Here is a 26428-nt window from a genome sequence, read left to right as displayed (position 1 = left end):
AGCAATATGGCACATGGTTACAAGAATCCCCCGACTTTGACAAATGAGATGGAATATGAGACGTGGAAAAACGAACTTGAAATATGGTGTCACATGACCGAGGTTGTAGAGGAAAAACAGGCACTCGCAGTCTCACTGGGATCACTTACGGGACAAGCTAGGGCAAAAGCAATGGCAATTGATGTGAAAGACTTGAATTCCAAACGGGGTTTGAAAATTCTTGTCCAAGCACTTGATGAACTTTATAAGAGGGACACTGTTGACTTAGCATACACGGCATACAGGGATTTTGATAGTTTCACAAAGGCTGAAGAAATGACAATGTCAGAATTTATCATTGAATATGAACGGCGATATACCCAGTGTAAGAAATATCAGATGGTTTTGCCAGATTCAGTACTCTCATTCAAGTTGCTTGATTCATCAGGATTGACTCAGAAAGAAAGACAGTTAGTTTTGACAGCAGCTAACGATAGAAACTTTGAATCTATGAAATCAGCATTGAAGAGAATATTTGGTAATGTTAAAAGTCAGGATTCTGACAGTGCCATATGTGTGAAACAGGAATCAGCATATTACACAAGAAATAGCCAGAGTGGTTATAGAGGACGTCAACAAGGACAGAGATACTCGGGTCCAAGGTACAGGAATGACCCACGTGACAGATACAGTTCAGCTTACAGTGGTAATAGAAATGATACACCTGAAAGGGGAACGAATCCAATTAACAGGTTTGGAAAGCGCAGCCGATGTGTAATTTGTCAGTCAACTTTCCATTGGGCTAAAGATTGCCCACACCAAGAGAAACCAAGAAACAATGAGGAAGTGAAAATGATAGAAACAGAAGAACAGACAGAGCAATGTAACTTGACACTGTTTACAAAGGAGCAAAGTACGGAGAACAAAATTCTACTAACAGAAGCATTGGGATGTGCAGTATTAGACACTGCCTGTACAAGTACAGTGTGTGGACAGCAATGGTTGGACCAATACATAGAGACACTCAGTAGTCAGGAAAGGGATGAAATTATTTCAAATCCTAGCAATAAGAGCTTTAGATTTGGAGATGGAGTGAAAGTTTTCTCATCATCCAATGTTATGATACCAGCAGTAATTGGTGACACTCGGTGCACTATAAACACAGAAGTTGTAGAATCGGACATTCCTCTTTTGCTTGGAAAACCATCACTGAAGAAAGCTGGATTAATTCTTGATTTACCAAATGACACAGCTATCATGTTTCATAAACCAGTGAACTTAGAACTGACATCAACTGGACATCATTGCATTGATCTAGTTGGACAAAGAGATTTTCCTGGTGAACAAACTTCAGATCGTGGCCTGGAGCAGTGTACAGTTGAACAGTTAGATTCAGAAGCACTCTTCATAAAAGAAAATATTGGTGAAAAGGATCAAAAGAAAGCGCTGGAGAAGCTTCACAAGCAGTTTGGACACGCCACAGCGGAAAGATTACAGAGGCTTATTCAAAATGCAGGGAATAAAGATCCCGACATCTTGAAGACACTAAAAGAAATAGTTGAGAAATGTGAAACATGTGAAAGGTATAGGAAACAACCAACTAAGCCAGCAGTTGGATTTCCTAAGGCTACAGATTTTAATGAGACAGTGGCTGTTGACTTACACGAACTTGGAAAGGGCATGTGGTATTTGCACATTATTGATGAATTTACCAGATTTAGTGCTGGAGCTATTATTAGAAGTAAGCAATCATCAGTGTTTGTTCAGAACTTTATTCAGCATTGGATAAGTATTCATGGAGCACCACAAAAACTCTTAAGTGACAATGGAGGAGAATTCAACAATGCTGAAGTGAGAGACATGTGTGAGAATTTTAACATTGAAGTAAAGACCACAGCAGCTGAGAGTCCATGGAGCAATGGATTGCTTGAACGCCACAATCAGACTTTGACAAATATCATGAGAAAGGTGAAATCTGAGGAGAACTGTGACTGGGAAACGGCACTTAGTTGGGCATTAATTGCCAAGAACAGCCTCAGTAACATTTCTGGATACAGCGCATACCAGTTGGTTTTTGGACGAAACCCAAATTTACCATCAGTTCTGACTGACAAGGCACCATCGCTCGAGGGCACCACAACAAGTGCAACTGTGGGAAAACATATTAATACAATGTTTGCATCAAGACAGGCTTTCATAGAAGCTGAAAGTTCTGAAAGATTGAGAAGAGCCCTCAGAAAGCAGATTCGTCCAGTTGCTGGAAATTTTGAGACCGGTGACAAGGTCTACTTCAAGAGGTCAGATGATCCTAAATGGAAGGGTCCAGGAACTGTGATAGGACAAGACGGTACTGTGGTTTTCGTGAGAAATGGAGGAATTGTGGTGAGGGTTCATAGAAGTAGAATGAGGCGTTGTGTAGAAAAGGAAATTCCTGAAAATAACAATGAACATAATGAGAGGCAAGTAGAACAAGAGGAAACTGTGCAAAGACATGATAGTGTCGAGGAAGACAGTGACCTAGAGATACAAACAAAAGAACCACAGATAGGAGAAGTTTCTGAATTGAACAATCTACAGGAACGATTATCACAAATAAAGTCTGGGCAGACAATTTCATATTCACATCAAGACACTGGAGATCAAGTCTGTGCAAAAGTTCTTAGCAGAGCAGGAAAAGCAACAGGCAAAAACAGGAGCTGGTACAACTTAGAATTCATGAATTCTGAAATGCAAGGTATAAGTCAGTCAGTTGATTTGTCCAAGGTAGAAGAATTGCGGATAATCCCCTGTGAAATCATGGAGGAAAACGTCATGATTACAGAAGATGTTGCATGGACTAAACCCAAGCTAACTGAACTTGATAATTGGAAGCAAAATGGAGTTTACAAAGAAGTTGTCGATGATGGGCAAAGATGTGTGTCAACCAGGTGGGTCTGTACACTTAAAGAAACACCAGAGAAGATAATACCTAAGGCAAGGTTAGTTGCCCGAGGATTCGAAGAAGGTGAGAATACGGACTTTCAAAAAGATTCCCCAACATGTGCTAAAGAATCGCTGAAACTTATCTTGGCAGTATTTTGCCAGAAAAAATGGAAACCTCATTCAATGGATATTAAAACTGCATTTCTTCAAGGTGAAGAGATGAAGAGAGGCGTTTACATTAGACCTCCGAAAGAAGCAAACGTACCTGGAAAACTCTGGCATCTTCAGAAGTGTGTCTATGGACTAAGTGATGCATCACTACATTGGTATCAGAAAGTCAAGTCAGTCATGTTGGAACTAGGAGCTAAGGTATCGAGAGTTGACCCAGCAGTATTTTTCTGGGAAGGACAAGATCAAGAAACTGTTGGAATATTGGCATGTCATGTTGATGACTTTATTTGGGGTGGATCTGCAGAATTCAGATCAAATGTAATGGAATCTGTGAGATCACACTTAAAGGTTGGAAAAGAAGAAAACCAAGCTTTTCAATACTTGGGAATGAACTTATCTTGCCAGGACGGATACATTTTCTTACATCAACAGAAATATGCAGAAAGCCTCAACTTTGTCCAGATTGATAAATCTAGATCCGCTCAGAAATCTTTACCCCTGAACGATATTGAGAAGCATGAACTCAGATCCAAGATAGGACAAATACTGTGGATAGCTAAACAGAGTCGGCCTGATGTTATATTTGATGCTTGTCGACTAGCAGCATGTACGAAGGATGCCAAAGTTGAACATCTTTTGACAGCAAACAAGATTATTAGGAAGATTAAGTCAGAACATGTCAACCTGAAATTTCAAAATGTAGGAAAGGAACTTTCACTTGTAGTTTTCAGTGATGCTTCGTTAGGAAACCTGCCCGATGGAGGCACACAGGGTGGACACATGATTTTCCTCACAGGCAGTACAGGAAAGGTGACACCTTTATGTTGGAACTCGAAGAAGATTCGTCGGGTGGTGCGAAGCACACTGGCTGGTGAAACTTTGGCGATGGCCGATGGTATTGATACAGGAGTGTACCTATCAATGTTGTTTGGAGAACTGAGTGGTGAGAAACACAACAGAATGACATTGACCTGTATCACAGACTCTAAATCACTGTATGATGCTCTAAAATCCACTAAACCTGTTAAAGAAAAAAGACTGAGAATGGAAATAAGTGGGATCAAGGAGTTAGTGGAATGTGGACAGATAGGAGATGTGACATGGGTGGACACAAATAACCAGTTGGCAGACTGTCTGACCAAAGAGGGCGCTTCACCTATGAAGTTACTACGGGTCCTTGAAGAAGGAACTCTGTGAAGATATTATTATAAACTGCATCATCTTTTAACCTGTTTTTATGAAGATCTTAAAGAAGAAAAAACAAAATATGTTTGTTGGAACAGTCTGCATCCTTCTTTTACATAAAACTATTTTATACAAATCAAAAATATTTGAGGTTATATGTGAAGAAACTGTTCTTGAGATATACTGTACAGAGACTGTTCAGAGACTGGAAACTGTTCTTGGGATATACTGTACAGAGACTGGTTTTAAGAAATTTATTTTTACTTTTACCGAGAAAGTCTGAGGGAAGGCTTTACATATTAACAAATGAAATTTTGACACAGCCAGCAAAGTTTGTCACTCCAGCCTTATCACATTTGAAGACAAACTTTAAAGAAGTGGGAGATTGATAACATGTCAGTCCTAACCACATTGTGTGGTATATTTACATTCGAGTGTACTGGAAGTGACCTCTGAACTTGACTACGTGTGCGCATGCGTGAGCGGAAGCTAGGGCAGAGATGGGAAAAAGTTGACAGGAAGCAGCGTGTTTACGGATGGCGGGGATTTGACATGAACTGTCAGTGGTGTGTAGAATGAGAGAAGGGCTAACCAGGGCCAATAGTGGAAAGGGCCATAAAGGTAATTAACACTCAGCACGGGTGGTCCTAAGTCAAAGGAGAACCTTATAGATCTCTCTGCATGGGTGGCCCAACGTCAAAGAGGAACTTTATCGATATCGCAGCAGGGGTGGCTGACACTGGTGTATGACTGGAATACTGTTGAAAGCAGCCGATGACTTAGGTAATGACTCCTGTGTGTTGGCTGCAGGTTGGAGGACGTGTCTGCAGAGAAGACCAGCAGTGCTGTGGAGCAGCAGGAACTCATCTCGCAGCTGACCTCACAGAACGAGACACTCGCCGTCTCACTCAAGGTTAGTGATGTGTTTAGTGAGTGAGTGAAATGAGACACTCGCCGTCTTACTCAAGGTTAGTGACGTGTGTTGAGTGAGTGAATGAAATGAGACACTCGCTGTCTCACTCAAGGTTAGTGACGTGTGTTGAGTGAGTGAATGAAATGAGACACTCGCCGTCTCACTCAAGGTTAGTGACGCGTGTTGAGTGAGTGAGTGAAATGAGACACTCGTCGTCTCACTCAAGGTTAGTGACGTGTGTTGAGTGAGTGAGTGAAATGAGACACTCGCCGTCTCACTCAAGGTAAGTGATGTGTGTTGAGTGAGTGAGTGAATTGAGACACTCGCCATCTCACCCAAGGTTAGTGATGTGTGTTGAGTGAGTGAATGAATTGAGACACTCGCTGTCTCAATCAAGGTTAGTGATGTGTGTTGAGTGAGTGAGTGAAATGAGACACTCGCCATCTCACCCAAGTTTAGTGACGTGTCTAGTGAGTGAGTGAGTGAAATGAGACACTCGCCATCTCACCCAAGTTTAGTGACGTGTCTAATGAGTGAGTGAGTGAAATGAAACACTCGCCAGCTCACTCAAGGTTAGTGTCATGTATAATCATAAAACCCGTAACTGTCATCGGAACACCCTCTGTTAAATATTTCAAGGTTGCATGATTAGAAAACACATTCCGTCTGTCAATTCCATGATCTGGTAAGCTACGCTCTGATTGGTTGGATGAAAGGTTGTTCTGATGTGACCTGAAATGGGATGTCCTCAGATCTTTGTTTTGCGATAGCAAGGACTAAGATCTGATTTTAATGAGATTGAACTACGATCTGATTTTAATGAGATTACGAACAATATGGATAGTTGCTCATGAAATTATCCAAGGAACACAGGATACAATCGTCTGTACATCCACTGTCATTTACAATCAACAGATTAACTGACAATAAGATACAGACTGAGACACAATTAGCTCAGCTTTCAGGAACAACATGCCTTTCACATGTTTCCCGAAAACTAACTGCTATGTTACTGCTGTAACTTAGTATACAGGTTCTTCACAATTTCATAGAATCTTTACACATGCACACAGAATTTTAGGAATCCAAGGATACTTACAAACCTCAAATATCGAAAGAAACTGAAAGTAATTTTGTGTGGAAAGCAAAGGGAGACAACTCTGTAATTGTATAACATGTAGACCACTGGAAAATAAGGTTGAAAATAGAACGTTATGCCATCCGTTTCCGTTTCTTTGATCTTGATGTGATTAGTAGGCCATGCATTATTGCTGACTGTAGCAATATTCCCTCACTCAGTCAACCCTAGAGTTTGGTGTATATGTTTTGTAGGAGCAGATCCGAGCGATGCAGGATGACCACAACAAGGCCCAGGAGTTTCTGCAGAAGCAGCTTGACCTTGCCGACACCGAGAACCTCCGCCTCCAGAGGGAGCTGCAACAACAGCTACAAAGGTCACTGAGGGTCAAGGACAGCAGTGAGACACGCGACTCACCGCTGGAGTCTGTGGCAGATTATATGCATCCTGAAGAGCGACAGGAAGGGGAGGTAATTAGTACATGCAACTTTACACTACAATATGTGACCTGTTCCATGCAAACGGGGTTGGGGGTGGGGAATGGGTGGCCCAGTCGTCTAAGGCGCCGCGATTCGTTGTGCAGTGCTGAGTCCCTTGGGCCCGCCAGAAACCTATGATGGTGGGTTTCGAATCCTGGTTTGCTCTAATTATGTTTCTAGGTTTGTCAGCACCATACCCGTGCTCGTGGGTTTCACTGAAGTGGTAAATGTCTGAAACCTGCATCACTTCGGGTTTTCCTCCCACATTAAGCTGACACGCCGTGATATAACTGGAATACTGTTAAAAGCGGCGTTAACCCAAACCCTCTTACTCACTCACTCCATGCAAAAGGACCACATGTCGGTAAAACTGAAGCCGGGGAAAGGCTTAACTTTTTGAGTGCTACATTTGACATTTTGAGTGTTTTTGCCAATTGGGATCCTCAGACGTCACTCTTCCTGACCACAATGTTAAGGGATGAAACAAGATCCCTTTTTGTTGTTATTTTCTGAAAAAAAGCGGGAGGAGAAAGGCTCCATAAGTCAGAGGTTAACATTTGGACACTCTCTGATGATTTCTTTGCAATAAAATTGTAATATTTACTGATAAAATGTTTGCATCTTGGCATTTTTTGTACATCAGCTGTAATATGGCTGGAATAGCATTAAAAATGGCATAGAACATCTTGACTCTTTACAGAATCTTTACAATCAAACAGCTGAATGTACTAATTTCTTGTATCTCACACAAATGCTATTTGTTTGGATCAGGCAGAGTTTCTACTCAGGTTGTCATATTACGTGTAATATATTCCAATTGTTTTAAACGTGTTGCCCAGTCCTTGTAGAAAGTTAAGCAATTCCAGTATGAAAAAATAATTAAGGGACACTCTGTCACCAAAGTTGATAAAGTAGCTGATACTAAGCAAGTAGGTAATGTTTAAACTGTGTTGAAAAGCAAGACGTTTTACCATCAGGGATCTGAGATCAACGACCCTGAGCCATGCCCAAAGACAGCCGTGAGTCCTGTCAGCTCCCTCTCCTTCGAGCAGCTGCTGAAGACGCCCTTGGAAGAAGGACAAAGTAAGATTCTGAAAGATAGTGACCTCAACACGGTTGGTTGCAGGACTGTTTAGGCTTCAAAACTAAGGCTAAAAAAATAATAGTCTTGGTTCTCAGGCACAGCTCGCATCATTCTAAAGTCTGCTGCAAGTTTCAGTTTTATTTTAATTTTCAAATCCAAATACTTAAAAATAATTTGATCCAATATAGCAAAGAGTTACTTCCCTTTACATGCGCACAGCTTTACTGCGCATATCGTGTTATGGTCATGGTGGCAAAGGGAGTTTGTGTGCTTGTGAGGCTTGTGCTTTCCCAGGTTGATGGTACACAACTGTTTATTTGGTTACATACAAGTTTGAACAAGCAAAAACAAACAAAAACAACTGCCTGACCACACTTTATTTTCAAGAGTCATTGCCTGAGAACAAATTTTTTTATATTCTTTTAAGCCTAACATTAGTCTCTTGTTCCGAGACCATAAGGTGTTCATGTAGGCATATGCTAACTTTTGCTTACTTAATTTTTAACCCTGCTCGTATGAATGATGGGTAGAGCGAAATAATTGATCAAACTATTGATGTGTTGCAATTGTTTGTTGCCCAGTCAGCCTGTGAAGATCCGGGGTAGACTAGGTCTTCAGTAACCCATGCTTGCCACAAAAGGCGACTATGCTTGTCGTAAGAGGCTACTAACGGGATCGGGTGGTCAGGCTCGCTGACTTGGTTGATGCATGTCATCGAATCCCACTTGTGTGGATCGATGTTCATAATGTCAATCACTGGATTGTCTGGTCCAGACACGATTATTTACAGACCGCCGTCATATAGCTGAGTGCCGCGTTAAACAACAAACAAACACAACAGAATTAGTCTGCATATTTAAAAAGCTGCTTCACCCTACCCATCACCAACTTATACAGGGTGGGAAATTAATACAGAATTACTCCATAGCTGGTTTATCAGGTTGACATAGTGCATCAATAAAAGTATGTACTATAAACTGAATTTTGTCCCTAGTGTTGAAGATAGAGCCAGGTGTTGATGAAGAAACGCTGAAAACCAGCCTTGTGACAGCTCACAAGAGGATTGAGCACCTAACAGAGGTAGGAGATCAAGTGATTGCAGTGGTTACCTAGCAGCCTGAAGTGTGGTCTTGCTGTAATTGAGCACCTCACTGATGTAGTTTATGCAGTGGTTACAGTGGTTACCTAGCAACCTGTTGTGTGGTCTTGCTGTAATTGAGCACTTCACTGATGTAGTTTATGCAGTGATTGCAGTGGTTACCTAGCAATCTGAAGTGTGGTCTTGCAGTAATTGAGCACCTCACTGATGTAGTTTATGCAGTGGTTACCTAGCAACCTGAAGTGTGGTCTTGCTGAAATTGAGCACCTCACTGATGTAGTTTATGCAGTGGTTACCTAGCAACCTGAAGTGTGGTGTTGCTGTAATAGAGCACCTCACTGATTTAGTTTATGCAGTGATTGCAGTGGTTACCTAGGAACCTGTTGTGAGGTCTTGCTGAAAGGAAAGGTATGTGTAGATGCCCAAAGTGTTACAGGATGATATTGTGTGTGTTGTTAAGCTGACCTAAGATGATGGTGTTTGTGTTGTTGCTGCTGCAGTTGCTGACCGACAGCGAGGAGACTGTCAACCTCTACACGGAGCAGGTGAAGATCCTCAAGGGGGAGATCCGCCGACTGGAGCGGAACGAGGAGCGGGAGAGTGAGACACGCAACCTGGAGTACCTTAAGAACATCCTGATGAAGGTGAGACCACAGGCAATATACAGGGGGTAGGGGAAATATACAGGGGTTGGGGAAATATACAGGGGGTTGGGGGAATATACAGGGGTTGGGGAATATACAGGGGTTGGGGGAATATACAGGGGGTAGGGGAAATATACAGGGGTGGGGGAAATATACAGGGGTTGGGTTAATATACAGGGGTTGGGGAACATACAGGGGTTGGGGGAATATACAGGGGGTGGGGGAATATACAGGGGGTGGGGGAATATACAGGGGTTGGGGGAATATACAGGGGTTGTTATATACAGTGGCGATATATATCTGGTGTGCTATAATGTCTTGAGGGTTATTGTTTTTTACATGAAAAGATGAACAATATCTCAAATTACGTCACTTTCATGTAAAATGAGGAAATATACATCTGTGTATATCTAGTGTATAGAGTGTCTGGTTGATAGGCTGGTGGGTTTTTTTACCGAAAGACATTAAAAGATGGTACTTGATGTTACCCTGCCTGGCACTTGGCGTTAAGGGGATAAAACATGGACCTTTCAGCTCGAAGTCAGTATACTGTGTTTGGTATCCATGCTAAACTGCAGCATGATATCTCATTGGGCTTGCACTACAAAACCACGCACGCAAGCACACACACACACTTATAATCTTAGACCTGTGAAGATCCGAGGTAGAATAGAATAGGTCTTCTGCAACCCATGTTTGCTGTAAAAGGCGACTATGGTTGTAGTAAGAGGTGACTAACGGGCTCGCTGACCCAATTGCATGGATCAATGCTCATGATATCAATTACTGGAATGTCAGGTCCAGACTTTCCAGACCGCCGTCATATAGCTGGAATATTGCTGAGTGAGGCGTTAAACAACAAACCAAACCAATTCTTATAATCTTGAACGCAATTTTAGACCCATTTCACCTGACCATCTGTGTGTTGCATGCAGTTCCTGTCGCTGAAGGTGGGGGACGAGAGACAGCAGCTGGTTCCTGTCCTCACCACCATGTTGAAACTCAGCAAGGAGGAGATGGACAAACTGAACGCCGTCGCTCAGGGTACGTCCAGAATCAATGTGTGCACAGGGCGTTAGCTGTGTGGTCTCAGAGGCCAGTACTTGAAACTGAAGGAAAATCGCCCAGAACGCTCTGTTTTATGACTGTACGTGTTCCATGTGTAAAGAGGGGGCACGGGTGGCCCAGTCGTCTAAGGAGCCGCGATTCGCTTGGGCATGCCAGAAACATATGATTGTGGGTTTGAATCCCGGTTCGCCCCGATTATGTTTCAAGGTTTGTCAGCACCATACCCGTGCTTGTGGGTTTCACCGAAGTGGTATACGTCTGAGACCTGCATCACTTCGGGCTTTCCTCCCACATGAAGCTGACACGCCGTGATATAACTTGAATAATGTTAAAAGCGGCGTTAAACCCAACTCACTCACTTACTCACTCACTCAACAGTCGGATAATTGTTTTTTCTTCACGCACTTTCTTGGCTAGAAGATGAATTGTTTTGTTTGAAGTGAGAAGTATTTACAGCTGTAACTTTTGTTTGCAGGGGAGGAGGTGCCAGTAGCTGGGCAGGCAGCAGGATGGGGCTCCTATCTACATCGCTGGTCCGGGCTGGTGTAGTCACATGACAGGCCATGTGACGGTCACATGACTTGTAGACGGAATCGTATTCATTTCTGTGGCCTTGGGACTGTCACGTGATACGAAAAGAAGATCGTCAGTAACAGTGGCTTATGTTGTCACATGACCTGAAAGTGGAATCATATCTACGTTATTGGAGTGTCACATGACATACCGTGTGACTGTCAGGGGCCATCAAGGAAGGATTGTCTACACCATGAGGAAATTATGGCCGACTGTGTTTAATACTGACAATGGATCTGCACTTGCGCAGAGCACCATGGGGGGGTCATTCACTGGTACATATCAGATCAGGAATTTGACAAACCAGGGTTTTTTTTAAGAAAGCATATTTTGTGAGTTCCTTTGTGTTATTTATGTAAATGAGCATGTGTTTTGGAGAAAGTGGGCGTTTGTGTGAACTGAAGCTTGAGAGAGGGAGAATTTGTGTGCCCAGATTGTATTGTGATATGTGGTTGCTTTTAATGTATACTTCTAGAGTTTTAGAGATTACGGGGGATGTATTTTCTATGTGTTGAACACTCTTTGAGGGGTATATGTGATATTTTGGGGGGTTGTCTGATCCCCTGTTGGGATTCACCTATGGATATTTAAATGTTCGAGGTTCGATTCCCCACATGGGTACAATGTGTGAAGCCCATTTCTGGTGTTCCCGGAGTATTGCTAAAAGCGGCGTAAAACCGTACTCACTCACTCACTCAGTGATTGAAACAGTCACAGGGGAGGAGAGACTTCCAGGTTTCTGTACATTCCACAATTTGCCATCACCAGGATCTCCGTGCCTACACAAGCTGTTTTATGACCACCTTATCATGTTCAAATCTAAATATAATGTCGCATCAACATTTTAGTTCAAAAGTTAACACAACACATGAATATTCCTTGACACCAAGCAGAGTTGCTTCCCTTAACTGCCAGGATATGATGTGTTTCCCAAATTTGCCCAACATTGTAACACTGCTTCTGAAAACAATCTCGGATGGTGCCTTGTGACTTAAACACTCAAGTTTTGTGTCCTGGTTGCAGTTAAGTGGATGTTTGTTTTGAGCATTAGAGTACAAAGAGTTTATAAAGTAGGCATCTTTAGCAGAGGGATGTCCTCAGATCTTTGTGTATTGGAAGTGAGCACTAAGATCTGATTTTAATGAGATTGCCTCATTGACAAGTAGCATTTGTCAGCTGTAATTCTGAATTACTCAATACTTCAATTTTGCAACAAATTGGAACTGTATAAAACTGATAGTGAAAGTAAGCATTTCTGTCTCGTTCAAGCAGGACTAGTTACAGACTCTGAGGACTAGTGAAATAAGGTTTCCACTAGCCTGCTAGTCTTAAATGCTAGGGCTGGGATGAGTCCAAAATTACTACCCGGGTACCCACACCCCTATTACCCGACCCTACCCGGGTACCCACTGTTGGTGGCAAGAGATAGGTACAAAATGTCCGATTGGGAATAGTTTGACAGTAACCCTGGCAGAATGTTTTTAGATAAAAACGTATAAAACGATGTGGTCATGCATACACTGAAGTTGACTGAAGTTTTAGCTTTGTTCAAACATATATAAGTCAGAAGGAACGTGTTCATAGCCATGGAGAAATGCGAACATTAGAGACTTCCAATTGTCATGTAACCATGTAGTTATACTGTGAATTTCAGTCATGAAACAATATATCACGTGACTATCACGGGTCCTACTCAGTACCCACCCGACCCGGGTACCCGATTTACCCGTCCCAGCCCTATTAAATACCGAACTCGACCCAACATGACCACCATGAGGACTAGTGTTAAAAAAGACCAAAATTCAAAGGCAGGATTGTAATGATAAGTGTTAATGTCAACAGAAGTCCATTAATCTATATTAAGTAGTCATACCCAAGCAGTATCTAGCAGCTAAGCCAACGAGAGTGCTCTCCCTTGAGTTGTAACAAGATGGCCACCATGCTGACCACATGGTCTGAATAAAAGGGCTTTTTAACACGAAGTACCTTTCTTCAGTTATTGTTACAAACCACTACAATGATTGTGTTGTATTTATGTTGTAAATGAAAAGTAGACTAGAAACAAGCTGAGAACAATGTATATATGGCAGGAGGGAGACTAGTCCCAAAGCCCTCAATGAGTATTATGTGGTAGGAAACTCGTTGTCTTTCAATTCAGACCAAGATACTTGCACAGCTTACTGTTGGTTGTAATTTCGGTGTAGATGTTTATATATCTGTATGTGTTGTGTAATTATTTACCATGTAACAATAGTACTTTGGGTGTTAAATGTCTTTAGATGAGATGGTGTTAAATGTTCCCAGAAGACTGGGTGTTAAGTGTCCCAGAGGATTGGGTGTTAAGTGTCCCAGAGGATTGGGTGTTAAGTGTCCCAGAGAATTGGGTGTTAAGTGCCCCAGAGGATTGGGTGTTAAGTGTCCCAGAGGATTGGGTGTTAAGTGTCCCAGAGGATTGGGTGTTATATGTCCCAGAGGATTGGGTGTGAAATGTCCCAGAGGATTGGCTGTTAAGTGACCCAGAGGATTGGGTGTTAAGTGACCCAGATAATTGGGTGTTAAGTGTCCCAGAGGATTGGGTGTTAAGTGTCCCAGAGGATTGGGTGTTATATGTCCCAGATGATTGGGTGTTATATGTCCCAGATGATTGGGTGTTATATGTCCCAGATGATTGGGTGTTATATGTCCCAGATGATTGAGTGTTAAATGTCCCAGATGATTGGGTGTTATATGTCTTTAGATGAGATGGTGTTAAATGTCCCAGATGATTGGGTGTTATATGTCCCAGATGATTGGGTGTTATATGTCCCAGATGATTGGGTGTTATATGTCCCAGATGATTGGGTGTTATATGTCCCAGATGATTGAGTGTTAAATGTCCCAGATGATTGGGTGTTATATGTCCCAGATGATTGGGTGTTATATGTCCCAGATGATTGAGTGTTAAATGTCCCAGATGATTGGGTGTTATATGTCTTTAGATGAGATGGTGTTAAATGTCCCAGAGGATTGGGTGTTAAGTGTCCCAGATAATTGGGTGTTATATGTCCCAGATGATTGGGTCTGTTTAAGACATGAGTCTCTAAATACCAGAATTCAGGCACGAGTGTCGTAAACATGGTATGACATGAACTCGGAATATAATGTTCTATTTATTACCGAAGAAGACTGCAAGTTGCAGCAGCAGCAGAACCCCAGTTTGTCAAATGACGTCAACAATCTCCAGCTATGACGTCTGTTCTCACGTCACATTAAAATTCATTTACAATGGAAACAATACACAGTTGTCTCGTGACATGATATGACACAAGGGCACATAGGATCTTTATGGATCCCGATATGTTTGCCCTCGTACATAATAAAGTGAAGGTAGTGTGGGTCTGGGACCGGGTTTGGGACCATGTCTGGGACCGGGTCGGGTTCATGAGGGGTTGGAGTGGTGGTTTATTCTGTGTGTAATGTGTATTCTTGTGTATTTTTTGTTTGTTTGTTGTTTAACGCCGCACTCAGCAATATTCCAGCTACGGCAGTCTGTAAATAATTGATTCTGGACCAGACAATCCAGTGATTGACATCATGAGCATCGATCCACGTAATTTGGATACGATGACATACATCAACCATGTCAGCGAGCCCGACCACCCGATCCCGTTAGTCGCCTCTTACGGCAAGCATGGGTTGCTGAGGACCTATTCTACCCCGGATCTTCGCGGGTCGTGTTATGTGTAAAGTACAGTATGAAGGATGACTGATATGATCAATGATGGTTCCTTTTGTAAATAGTTCAATGTATTAGTTTCAGTGTGAAATGATGCATATCTTTAGCAAACATTCTTGTGCATGTCTGTGTGGACGGACTCCCAAACAACCATATTGTGAAAAATAATGTTTATCATAACCATGTTACTTTCATCAACATAATTGTGAAATAGGTGGCCTTTGTGTAATAATATATATGTTATTGAGGTATGTGATGTTATATTTTCTGTTGTTGTAGCATTAGAAGACTTTATTTTTTTATTCTAATCCTGAAAACAAAGGGCGGACCATTTGATATTCAAAGGAGAGGGCACTTTCGGACTTTCCTCCCACATTTAGCTGACACGCCATGACATAACTGGAATACTGTTCAAAGCGTTGTAAAACCCAACTCACTCACTCAAAGGAGCGGGCACTTTCGGGCTTTCCGCCCTGATTAGGCTGACGCAATGATATAACTAAAATGTTATTCAAGGCGATGTTGAACACATCTCACTCACTCACTCACCCACTCACTCACTCAGGAGTTGCTGGAATATATAATATTTTTTGAGTAAGGATAAGATATACGAAGAAGGTCATGACTTACTTGATCACGGTGTTAGAATCTTCACCGAAACGTTGCTCGCAATTTAGTAAAGAAGTTGTCCATCCATAAATCTTATCCTTACTTGGTACTCAAACTTATAAATGCCTCTCAAAGAAATATTTTTTAAGTCAGTACTTAGAAAAATACAATTCTTCCTCTGAAGAGGAGCCCAAAAGTATCTTTTAAAACATCCAGCATGTGGAAACATGATATTTTTCCAGCATTTTCAGAAACAGAAATGTCCCAAATCCCTGCTGAATATGAAATGATCTGCCACTTGATGTGGGACCTGATCCATGAGCCTTGCCAGGGTGTATGCGAGTTGAATTGTGTCCTCGGGGGACCACCAAGTTCCAACTCCTAGCAGTCATTATGTTGAAGTTGTATATCATTCAGAACCATGGATTCGAGGGTTTGTCTTCATGCCAAAAACCTGGGTTCAATTCCTTACATGGGCACAGTGTGTGGAGCCCATTCTTGATGTACCAGGCTATTAATGGACAAAATACTATTGAATCATGTACTTGTGTTTATTTAACTTGACATGAAGCCAGACATGAGTCACTTCTACTGCAGTATCAGATACTATTCGTATGACAACAATTCCAAACAATCAGTCTTGTTCAGTACCAAACAGGACACTCATAATATTTATATAAAATGTTAAGTAGCATAGTACCTTTGACCTTTCACAAAGTAATGTGATTGATAACACAAGTTACTTTCAGCTTTCAAGCTCCATCAGGACGCACGGGTGGCCCAGTCATCTAAAACACTGCAATTCATGTCAGTGTTGTGTCCCTTAGGCATGCTAGAACCATGATCGTGGTTTGAAGCCAAGATTCACCCGATAATGTTTCTTGGTTTGTCAGCACCATTCCCATGCTTGTGGGTGCCAAAGTGGTAGATGACCTCTTACCTTTCCTCCCACAAGCGAACACGCCATCATATTCTGGAGATACTGCTCAAAGCAGCTGTAAACTAAACTCACTCTGACCAGTGTCATTAACCTGTCCTTCTGGATGGGTTCCAGGTTACCTATCCCCAGAAACTTAGCGTCAGTGGACAGGTACTGTCATCCTGTACCCTGTCTGTGATGCTCCTCATGACTCCATCACTGGGTTATCTGGCCCTGATACGATTATTTACAGGCCATCGTCATAAAGCTGAAATATGGCATTCTGAAATATTCTCATTTGCTGAGAATAGTGTATCCATGTCTGTGTTTTGACATCACAAAAGATACTTTATTGGTGGAACAAGACTTGAATGGTTGCATGTCACTGAACACCCTGTTTACATGTGCTTCATTAAGTCAATACTGTGGTATGATGATGTATTATGTCCAGGTTTAGTATTGCCAATGTCTATCAGAAGATCTATTTTCTGGGCTATTTTTGTCATGAGATTGAATGTGTGAATGTTTAAACTTTCTTGGGAATAATAAATATTTCAAAGTCTGTGTCTGTTATTCTCTGTTCAACAGACCGCCTCCGTGGTCTAGTGGTAGAGCGTCTGCCTGGAGAGCGGGGTGTCCGGAGTTCAATCCCCGGCCGCGTCATACCAAAAGACGTTAAAAGATGGTACTTGTTGTTACGATGGTACTTGTTGTTACCCTGTCTGGCGCTCAGCATTAAGGGGCTAAAACAAGGACTGGTCGGCTTGGAGTCAGTATACTGTGTCTGAGTGGGGTATTCCTGTTAAACTGTGACATGGTATCTCAGTGAGCGAGCACTATAAATCGGCCACAGGAACTCGATGATAGCGTGTATAACATTAATATAATCGTATAGAGAATAAAATCACACCCCTCTATATACATATAGAGTCTATATGTATATAGAGGGGTGTGATTTTTTTCTCTATACGATTATATTACGTTAAACACGCTATCATCGAGTTCCTGTGTCTGTGTCCATTGTTCCCTGTCAAACAAAAGTGTGTATCCATTGTTCTCTGTCCAACAACAGAGTCTGTGTCCATTGTTCTCTGTCCAACAACAGTTTGTGTCAATTGTTCCCTGCCCAACAACAGTCTATGTCCATTGTTCTCTGTCCAACAACAGAGTCTGTGTCCATTGTTCCCTGTCCAACAACAGTCTGTGTCTATTGTTCCCTGCCCAACAACAGTCTGTGTCCATTGTTCTCTGTCCAACAACAGTCTGTGTCCATTGTTCCCTGTCCAACAACAGAGTCTGTGTCCATTGTTCCCTGTCAAACAACTGTCTGTGTCCATTGTTCCCTGCCCAACAACAGTCTGTGTCCATTGTTCTCTGTCCAACAACAGTCTGTGTCCATTGTTCCCTGCCCAACAACAGTCTGTGTTCATTGTTCTCTGTCCAACAACAGTCTGTGTCCATTGTTCCCTGCCCAACAACAGTCTGTGTCCATTGTTCCCTGTCAAACAACTGTCTGTGTCCATTGTTCCCTGCCCAACAACAGTCTGTGTCCATTGTTCTCTGTCCAACAACAGTCTGTGTCCATTGTTCCCTGCCCAACAACAGTCTGTGTCCATAGTTCTCTGCCCAACAACAGTCTGTGTCCATTGTTCTCTGTCCAACAACAGTCTGTGTCCATTGTTCCCTGCCCAACAACAGTCTGTGTCCATTGTTCCCTGTCAAACAACTGTCTGTGTCCATTGTTCCCTGCCCAACAACAGTCTGTATCCATTGTTCCCTGTCAAACAACAGTTTGTGTCCATTGTTCTCAGTCCAACAACAGTTTGTGTCCATTGTTCTCTGTCCAACAAGAGTGTGTATCCATTGTCCTCTGTCCAACAACAGTTTGCGTCCATTGTTCTCAGTCCAACAACAGTTTGTGTCCATTGTTCTCCGTCCAACAAGAGTGTGTATCCATTGTCCTCTGTCCAACAGTCTGTGGCCATTGTTCTCTGTCCAACAACAGTATGGAACGTCAGGGGTTCGAACCCCGGCCTCGCTATACCAAAAGATGGTACTTGTTGTTACCTTGCCTTGCGCTCAGCATTATGGAGCTAAAACAAGGACTGGTCAGCTCGGAGACAGTATACTGTGTCTGAGTGTGGTATTCATGTTAAACTGCGGCATGGTATCTCAGTGAGTTAGCACAAAGAAATCGGCATTAGTCTGTACTACACATGCCCATTCCCAGTGTCCCCTGTCGTGATAGTGCTGGAATATTGCTAAAAGTGTCTTAAAACCATATTTATTTACCAATGTTAATGTGAAAAACACATTCATCTTGTGACTTGTTAAAGAATGGAACATTACGCAACCATGAATTGTATCCACAAGTGGCACTCGTTCTTTGTCACCATATCCTCACCTAAGAGCAGTGCACCTTGTAGTTGCATATAGAGAATGATGTAAACGCAGCTGATGTTTGATATTTTACGACTGCTTCCAGTTCATCCATATTCTGCATGATTATGCTACTTTACCTGGCAAAAAGGACACAGTCATCTTGAGTTCTGGATGTCGTAGTTGATGTGTGACCCTGTCACTTAAAGGAATTCATAAGACCATTCGTGTCTTGTCATGACACTGTCTTTCACATATTCTGTCACACAGACCTAGACAAACATCTAGTCTCTGAAGTGAACATATCGTACATAAAAAAACAGTTGTTAAATTATCTTAATAAAAATATAATAAAAAGGAGCCCAGAGGCTCTCTTCATTTTCAGTAATCTAGACATGCCAAACATTATAGACTTGCATGGGCTGTATTTGATATATTTGTATCAAGGTCTGTAAGACAGACTAACACAGACCCTAAAACAAAGATATCCAGTAAAGCCCTTGCAAAACTATAATATTTGGCAATCTAGATTACATATTATTTCATAACTATAATTCAACAACTTTAGTCTTCTGTAAACTACGTTCGTTTCAGAGATTAGATGTTAGTCTACTTTCGTGAAAATTCGTGCTATTCCGTGTAAGGGAAAGAAGCAAGCGATGAAGAATGGCCATTTATCCCATTTGTGACTGAAACTTGTGCCATTTCAGGACAAGTAGATTACGGAAAGATGCGAGGGGTGACGAATGCCACATCTTGGACAGTTGGGTCGGCTCGGCTTATTTCCGCTACCTATATAATACATTTGTGACCAACTCGTGTTATTCCGAGACAGGTTCCGGAAAGGGGCGAGTGGTGATGAATGCTACATAATAATCGTATGATACGAGTAGATACCCCTCTCGGCGTCGGCGGAAAGTGCAGAAAAGTGTGGGAGAAGTGACCACAGCGGAAGTTATATATGCAATGATGTCGTTCGTGCGATTCCATGACATGTTAACTCCTGATTTGGCTGACATTCCAGTGCATTCGGCTTATTCGGCTACCTTCCATAATATGCTGTGTAATATGACAGTCACGTGAAATAGCGAAACTAGCAGATCCAGTCCCAAGATGGATTTCAACCAGTTCTAGCCGAAATGTCCTGTGGTATTGAGAGGAACTAAGTGATCCCTCTGAGTAATTTAATCGTGACCAGTTTTTCGTGTTTTCCGAGACAGGTCCTTTTGCGGTTGCGTCTGAGAAAAGGGAACATTCTGTTTCCAAACAGGAAACGAATTAAAGCATACAAAGAGCACAACACATACTTTCAATAGTGTACAATGTTTATTCAAATGATATATTTTGTAAACGTAAGGCACAGACCTTTTCATCAAGCATTGGCAATTTTACAGGATTATTTCTTTCAAGGGACGAAACTAACTTTGTGTAAAAAAAATAAGTAGTTGGCAAAATTTGTAAGCAGTAGCTGACACGTGACTACTTTTCAGTGAAACCTCGTTACTCAGAAAGATTCGGATAAACGAGTCTCCAAGCATTATCCGTGACACAAGTACTTTGATAAATGTTTAACAAGTTTATAAATGATATATTTACGAACTCTATCTACCCAAAGTACATCTTTGTATACATCTTCCGAGGCAGGGTAGTGACCTGAATATAAATGTCCAGTTACCGCGCTTGCCAAAATTGATTGGAATTTCTGAGTTATATTTTGGCTGGCTTAACGAGTGTTTGCAGAGTCAAATCAAACACCGCGTAAAGAGATCCACATCCGGTTCGTGAACAACATGGCGAGTACCATGCGGATGTCGGTCAATTACATGATTTGCAAAGCATGTGTGCTTTCAACTGGGTGTCGACAGATATTTACCTGTATTTTCATATTTAATCAACTTGCACAAGTGATCTGAAGTTAGACCCGTCTTATTCAATAAAGATATTGAATATCGATCAGACTGGGCGCCGCCATTTTGTTTGAAGCAAATGCAAGTGATATGAGAGGTGGATTGGTCAATAGGAGGACACAGGGTTGAAATAACTCGTATATGACACGAGTGGCGCTACGCCCAAGCCACGAAATGCCAGCTTAGTTCGGCAAGGGTGGAAACTGGACTTTAATAGTCATTGAACTACCTTGCCTCGGGAAGATGCTTTATATATGGACAAGATGGTTGTTTATTATGATAGTGTTCAATAGCACGCTCTGTGACCAAGCACTTCGTCAACGTGTACAGTAGGACACGCAAGTAAGTTAAGACGAAAATAAATAAATATTATAACCATTAAAGCACTAGATTTCTTCAGTACAGCAACACATCGCACTCAAGTACAGATGTCCAAAAAACAAAATGCATGCCTCTTGTCGTCTCTCTGACATGACACCGTCTTTGTTCCGAACGCTGCCTGTCAGTAATTCAAAGTTAAAAGGGAGACAGGTAAGTTACAAGAAGTCCAACTGCAGTGTTCGGTTTTGATGTATTTGTTTCTCATAAAAAGAACTATAAGTGAATGTCAGTAGCATCGACGTCACCGGACATGTTATTTCATTCGATAATCTCAGTAATTCCCATCCTTATTTCATACAAATGAGTGAGTGAGTATGGTTTTACGCCGCTTTTAGCAATCTTCAAGCAATATCTCGGCGAGGGACACCAGAAATGGGCTTCAAACATTGTACCCATGACGGGAATCGAACCCGGGACGAGCGAACGCTTTGACCACTTGGCTCCCCGACCGCCCCTTATACAACAGAATTAATGTGTATTTCTACTCAGTGATACCAGCTTATTGTAGATACAGCTAACTGTGAAAGTATGAACGACAAACTGTATTTCCTTCTTGACAGCAACACTGAACCTAACTTTCAGAAGAACTGGTTCGTAATAGCTGATAATGAGAGAACGCTACACCAACAGCGTCCACGATCAGAAGTGGATCTAGGGTATTATGTTTTTTCATGAAAAAGGTGTGGTGTATGGTCTCTGGTGTGTATGTGTGGGTGCGTGTGTTTTTTATTTTTGTGTGTGTGTGTGTGCGTGTTTGTGAGATTTTGGATTCGGAATTCGTAACTTCGGGACATGTAACACTGCACAAACACCTTAATTCTATATCACGACCCTTCACGACAAAAATACCACTTTGTTTTCTATTAATACAAATATCACACATGTTCATGCATTCCAAAGTAAGGCCCGATTCCATCCAACGGTATCCAAATCAGCCAAAAGTCTAGAAACATCCAAGGAAAGAAAGGATTAAGAATAATTAGCCGTCACAGGACAGAAGGAATGTTTGGAAAGGGAGGTTCCACAAATGTCAACAGTTTTTGGGATATAGGGTGTTGGCGTCCAAATTCAAATTTTTCACAATGTACCTAGCCGACAGGTGTACATATGCTTGCGTTAGTTTCTGCGATAGGTATAACACATAAACAAAAAGCAACATTTCAATTCTGGTCAGTTGTCGCTTGCTAGTGACGTTACAGAGTCACGTGACCCCAACAAGCCTCTCAGTCCCTCTTGTATTTCTAGTTCCGGCATAACAATTGCCACGCGTCTCGGATTGGGCGGCGCCATCTTGGATATGGCATCGATGTCTTGCGTCACAGCGGCTCCGCGACGTCGCCCGGTACGTCTTCTTAGCATTAGGAGGACGTCGTCTGCAACGACAATGGGCTTGAATTACAACATGTACGGTAATACTACCGACCAGAACCCGCTAATACCTAGTTTCGATGAACATATTGAAGTTGCGTTTTTGATATCATTAATCAAATTACAATAAAACTCGACCTTTACACTTTTATACGGATGATATAGTTTACAATGACTAGCGTCCTATAAGGCAATGACAAAATTATATTGATATTTGTGACAGGAAAAAATAACATCTATTTCACTGTTGGTGGTTATATGCATAGATGTACCTGTATGTAACGTTCACAATCATTACCAAACTCTTGTGATATAGAGTGTTATTATTGTCGATACAATGCGACGTGACGGCTAAATAAGCGCTGTCAGCTAGAAAGTCACGCTGAAAGACAAAGGTTCATAATCGGATTATAACAACATCCCATGCCCGGCAACCGCGACTACTTTTAGCGAGTTCCACTTGGCCGGCCGGTAATACGCGTTGGATGTAAGCATCCTTCCATATATACCATGCACACATTCTCCCTGGCACCCCTCCATCCCCACTCGTCATCCCCCCGTACCTGTGAAGATCCGGGATAGAATCGGTCTTCAGCAACCCATGCTTGTCGTTAGAGGCGACTATGTCACTAACAGGAACCCCTGGGTCAGGCTCGCTGAATTGGTTGATGCGTGACATCATATCCCAATTGCGTGGATCGATGCTCATGATGTGAATCACTGGATTGTCTGGTCCAGACTCGATTATTTACACACCGCCATCATGTAGCTCGAATATTGCTAAGTGCGGCGTTAAACGACAAACAAAAAACCCCAAACAAACAAACATCACCCCCCCCCCCCCCCCCCCCGTTATAACTGTTATAAAACAACCCTATATTACTCTTCCCCATCTGTATATAACCACCACATACCTCTCTTGCCCATCTCTTTTATAACCACCTTAAATCAATCGACCACATATAACACTTTCCCATCTCCTATATAACCACATTATATCATTCTTCCCCATCTGTTATATAACATCTGATATCACTCTTCTCCATCTGTTATATAACCACCTTATATCATTCTTCCCTATATGTTATATAACCTCCTTATATCAATCTTCCCTATCTGTTATATAGCATTATATCAATCAGTTATTGACTAAAGACAAGCACCGATGCATGCGCTAGATTTCCAGAAATGCGAAAGACTTGTCATGCGCAGTAGCGATGCTTTACAGCGCCGCTGTTACAGATGGGATAGAGAGGTGTCCCAGATCTATTAATCTAGAGGGAAGACAAGATAGCATGCATTGATATGAGTGATATTGCCTGTTGGGAGAAATATAGGGCCATCATCACCGACACTTCAGGAGCTCCACCGGGTCCCCCCTCCATCACCCGTGAGTGCCGTTGGTCCTGTTTGGTATGTCGTTTTCCAGGCCATTTTTACTCATGGGAGCCAAATTAGCTCTACTTCTGGAGTTCTGGCAAGAACCTTCATCGAAACCTTATGTTGCCTGTTACTTTCAGAGCCGTTGGTCGTAAACCCAGTCGTCACTACTCACATCTTTCTATAGTTCCGTGAATATCAGGGGTAGAATAGGCCTTCTGCAACCCATGCTTGCTGTAAAAGGCGACAATGCTTGTAAGAGGCGACTAACGGCATCGGGTGGTCAGGCTCACTGACTTGGTTTGATGCATGTCATCGATCCCAATTGCGTGGATAGATGCTCGTGATATTAATCACTGGATTGTCTGGTCCAGACTCGATTATTTACAGACCGCCGTCATATAGCTAGAATATTGCTGCGTGCGGCGTTAACCAACAAGCCAACCAACCATCATCTTTCCATACCCTACAAGAAGGCTTGTCCCGGAACATTCGTGGAATTATTCCAGGACAAAGACGCACCCAAGCCCCCCCCCCCATATATAATATATATTCCAGATGCTATTGAAAACACTTCGGCACTTACGGTACTATACAGCATGATTGAACTTTTTAACTGTATCTTGGGTATATGTTTCGATTCAAGACATATGTAAAATCAAAAGTCATTCCTAAGGCATTCTTTGACCGAAATACTTGAAGTCATACGCGCATTCTGATTGGTTTTGTCATATTTACGCACATAACATTAATCGATAGGGGGACGAGTCTTTTTTTTCAGATTACGGAAAGGGGTGAGTGATTGCGAATGGTCCCGGAATAATGCGAGTTGGTCACGAGTGTCGTAAACCAAGTAAACCATGTAAACTGAACGCTCATTGGTCAGTGCATCTCTTGCTTAGAGAAGGCTGTGGCTTGATTCGTTGGTTAGAATAACACATCCGGGTGATCAGTCACCTCGGTCACTAGTAAGCTATATACAACCACATTAAAGATTTCAACTGATACATTTATCCTGACATTTGCTGTGCGTATTTATACGTTGTACGTCTGTGATTGAGTGAGTATGGTTTTACGCCGCTTTTAGCAATATTCAAGCAATATCACGGCGGGGGACACAAGAAAAGGGGTTCTCACATTGTTCCTATGTCAGGAATCGAACCCGGGCCTTCGGCGTGACGAGGGAACGCATTAACCACTAGGCTACCCGACCGCCCCTCTCTCAGTTAGAAGCACTGACAGGCATCAAAATTATGGGTGCTTTAGTACAGTATGGTAGTCACGCCCTGCTGGAGCCCATGGGCGTGTATATCTGTTGAAACGTCACTTTTCAATACACTCCGCCGCGATACGATATCCATCATCTTGAAAATCCACAACAATATAATAGCGCCGCCTTTATTACATTCCTTTCGGATCTGCCCGTTTTCGTTCAATATCAGATATGTTAATCGGAATGCTCCGCGCTCCCGTATACTAGCAGCACCGACTAGCTTATAAGAAACTTACCGTGTCAAGTCAAAAGATCTGATTTTATTGAGATGTAAATGATCCATATGTGCGCGGGTAATATCTGCTTAACAGTTGTGTGACATAACACTATTAGAAATAAACATATGGGTATATAGTAAAACATTAGAAAACAGAAAGATGTGTTGGACTGCCATGTCGACCATATCTTTGTGACGTCAGGCTGACACTATGAAGGGGTGAGTGAGTTGGGTTTAATGTCGCCTTTAACAGTATTCCAGTTATATCACGGCGTGTCAGTTTAATGTGGGAGGAAAGCCCGAAGTGATGCAGACGTTTCCAACTTCGGTATGGTGCCCGTTACTATGGTGAAGAAGATAACTTGGCCGTTGTAAACGTTACTATGGTGATTTCATGGGAACCATTCTTGGGAGATAGCGGAAGAACTTTTACCGTTACTATGGCCGTTTACCGTTTCATGGAAACCATTTCTGTGAGCAGAGACCATATTATATGGTCTCTGCTGTGAGGTAACGGGTTTGGAGATAACGGTAGCACTTTTTCCGTTACTATGGTGATGGAGATAACAGGACCGCGGGTAACTTCATGGAAGCAATGTGTTTGAGGTAACGGGGTTGGATATAAAGAGAAGGGAATACACTGCTGAAAAGAAGTCAGTAGATCTAGACATACGGAAGCGTCATTTCGGATTATTTTCGAAAAGATCATTTTCGATTTCTTAAAGCCGGTTGTTAGTGCACGAGGGATAAAGTTGCATGTAGCTTTGGCGAAATCACACGGGTTCTATAAAGTGGTCCTTGGTTTCACTAGATCATCCAAAGATCCTGGGTATCTAATATGGCCGCCAAGAACCAAGATAGGGGGATCTAGCAACAGATTCACCTGTTTGGGTAAATAATAAATAAACAGCCCTGAAAGAAAATTTAACGGGTATAAGTAACAATGAGGAGAACAAAGAAAGAAACAAGCCACATCTATAAAAAAAAGATGAATTAATAAGCAAACGATATTAATAATAGAACCAAGTTGAAACACGTGTTTTAGCAGTGCATCACACACAACCTGTGTCATTGACGTCATGATG

The 26428-nt window shown here is 42.1% G+C and overlaps 2 protein-coding genes across 4 annotated transcripts in view; one reads left to right on the top strand and one right to left on the bottom strand.

Moving 5' to 3' along the window:
- LOC124147807 (GRIP and coiled-coil domain-containing protein 2-like) overlaps nt 1–17000 on the top strand; it is a 58751-nt gene extending 41751 nt beyond the window's left edge. Inside the window, exons 22-28 of the mRNA XM_046518591.2 lie at nt 5068–5170; nt 6503–6718; nt 7705–7810; nt 8806–8891; nt 9411–9554; nt 10490–10598; nt 11098–17000. Of these exons, the coding sequence (XP_046374547.2) occupies nt 5068–5170; nt 6503–6718; nt 7705–7810; nt 8806–8891; nt 9411–9554; nt 10490–10598; nt 11098–11171 (838 nt within the window). The 3' untranslated portion in view covers nt 11172–17000. The remainder of the gene's footprint in view (nt 1–5067; nt 5171–6502; nt 6719–7704; nt 7811–8805; nt 8892–9410; nt 9555–10489; nt 10599–11097) is intronic.
- Nucleotides 17001–20124: 3124 nt separating this feature from the next.
- LOC124147806 (malignant fibrous histiocytoma-amplified sequence 1 homolog) overlaps nt 20125–26428 on the bottom strand; it is a 33224-nt gene continuing 26920 nt past the window's right edge. For 2 of the 3 annotated variants that reach the window (XM_046518589.2, XM_046518590.2), the window contains exon 5: nt 22332–22478. In XM_046518589.2, the coding sequence (XP_046374545.2) occupies nt 22464–22478 (15 nt within the window). In that variant the 3' untranslated portion in view covers nt 22332–22463. Of the gene's footprint in view, nt 22479–26428 lie in introns of all 3 variants that reach the window. The other variant, XM_046518588.2, reaches the window with a different exon arrangement.

This window comes from Haliotis rufescens, unplaced genomic scaffold (assembly GCF_023055435.1).
Source record: "Haliotis rufescens isolate VD_foot unplaced genomic scaffold, xgHalRufe1.0.p SCAF_9, whole genome shotgun sequence".
NCBI classification, from domain to species: Eukaryota; Metazoa; Mollusca; class Gastropoda; order Lepetellida; family Haliotidae; genus Haliotis; species Haliotis rufescens.
This window is presented reverse-complemented; position numbering and strand designations above follow the sequence as displayed.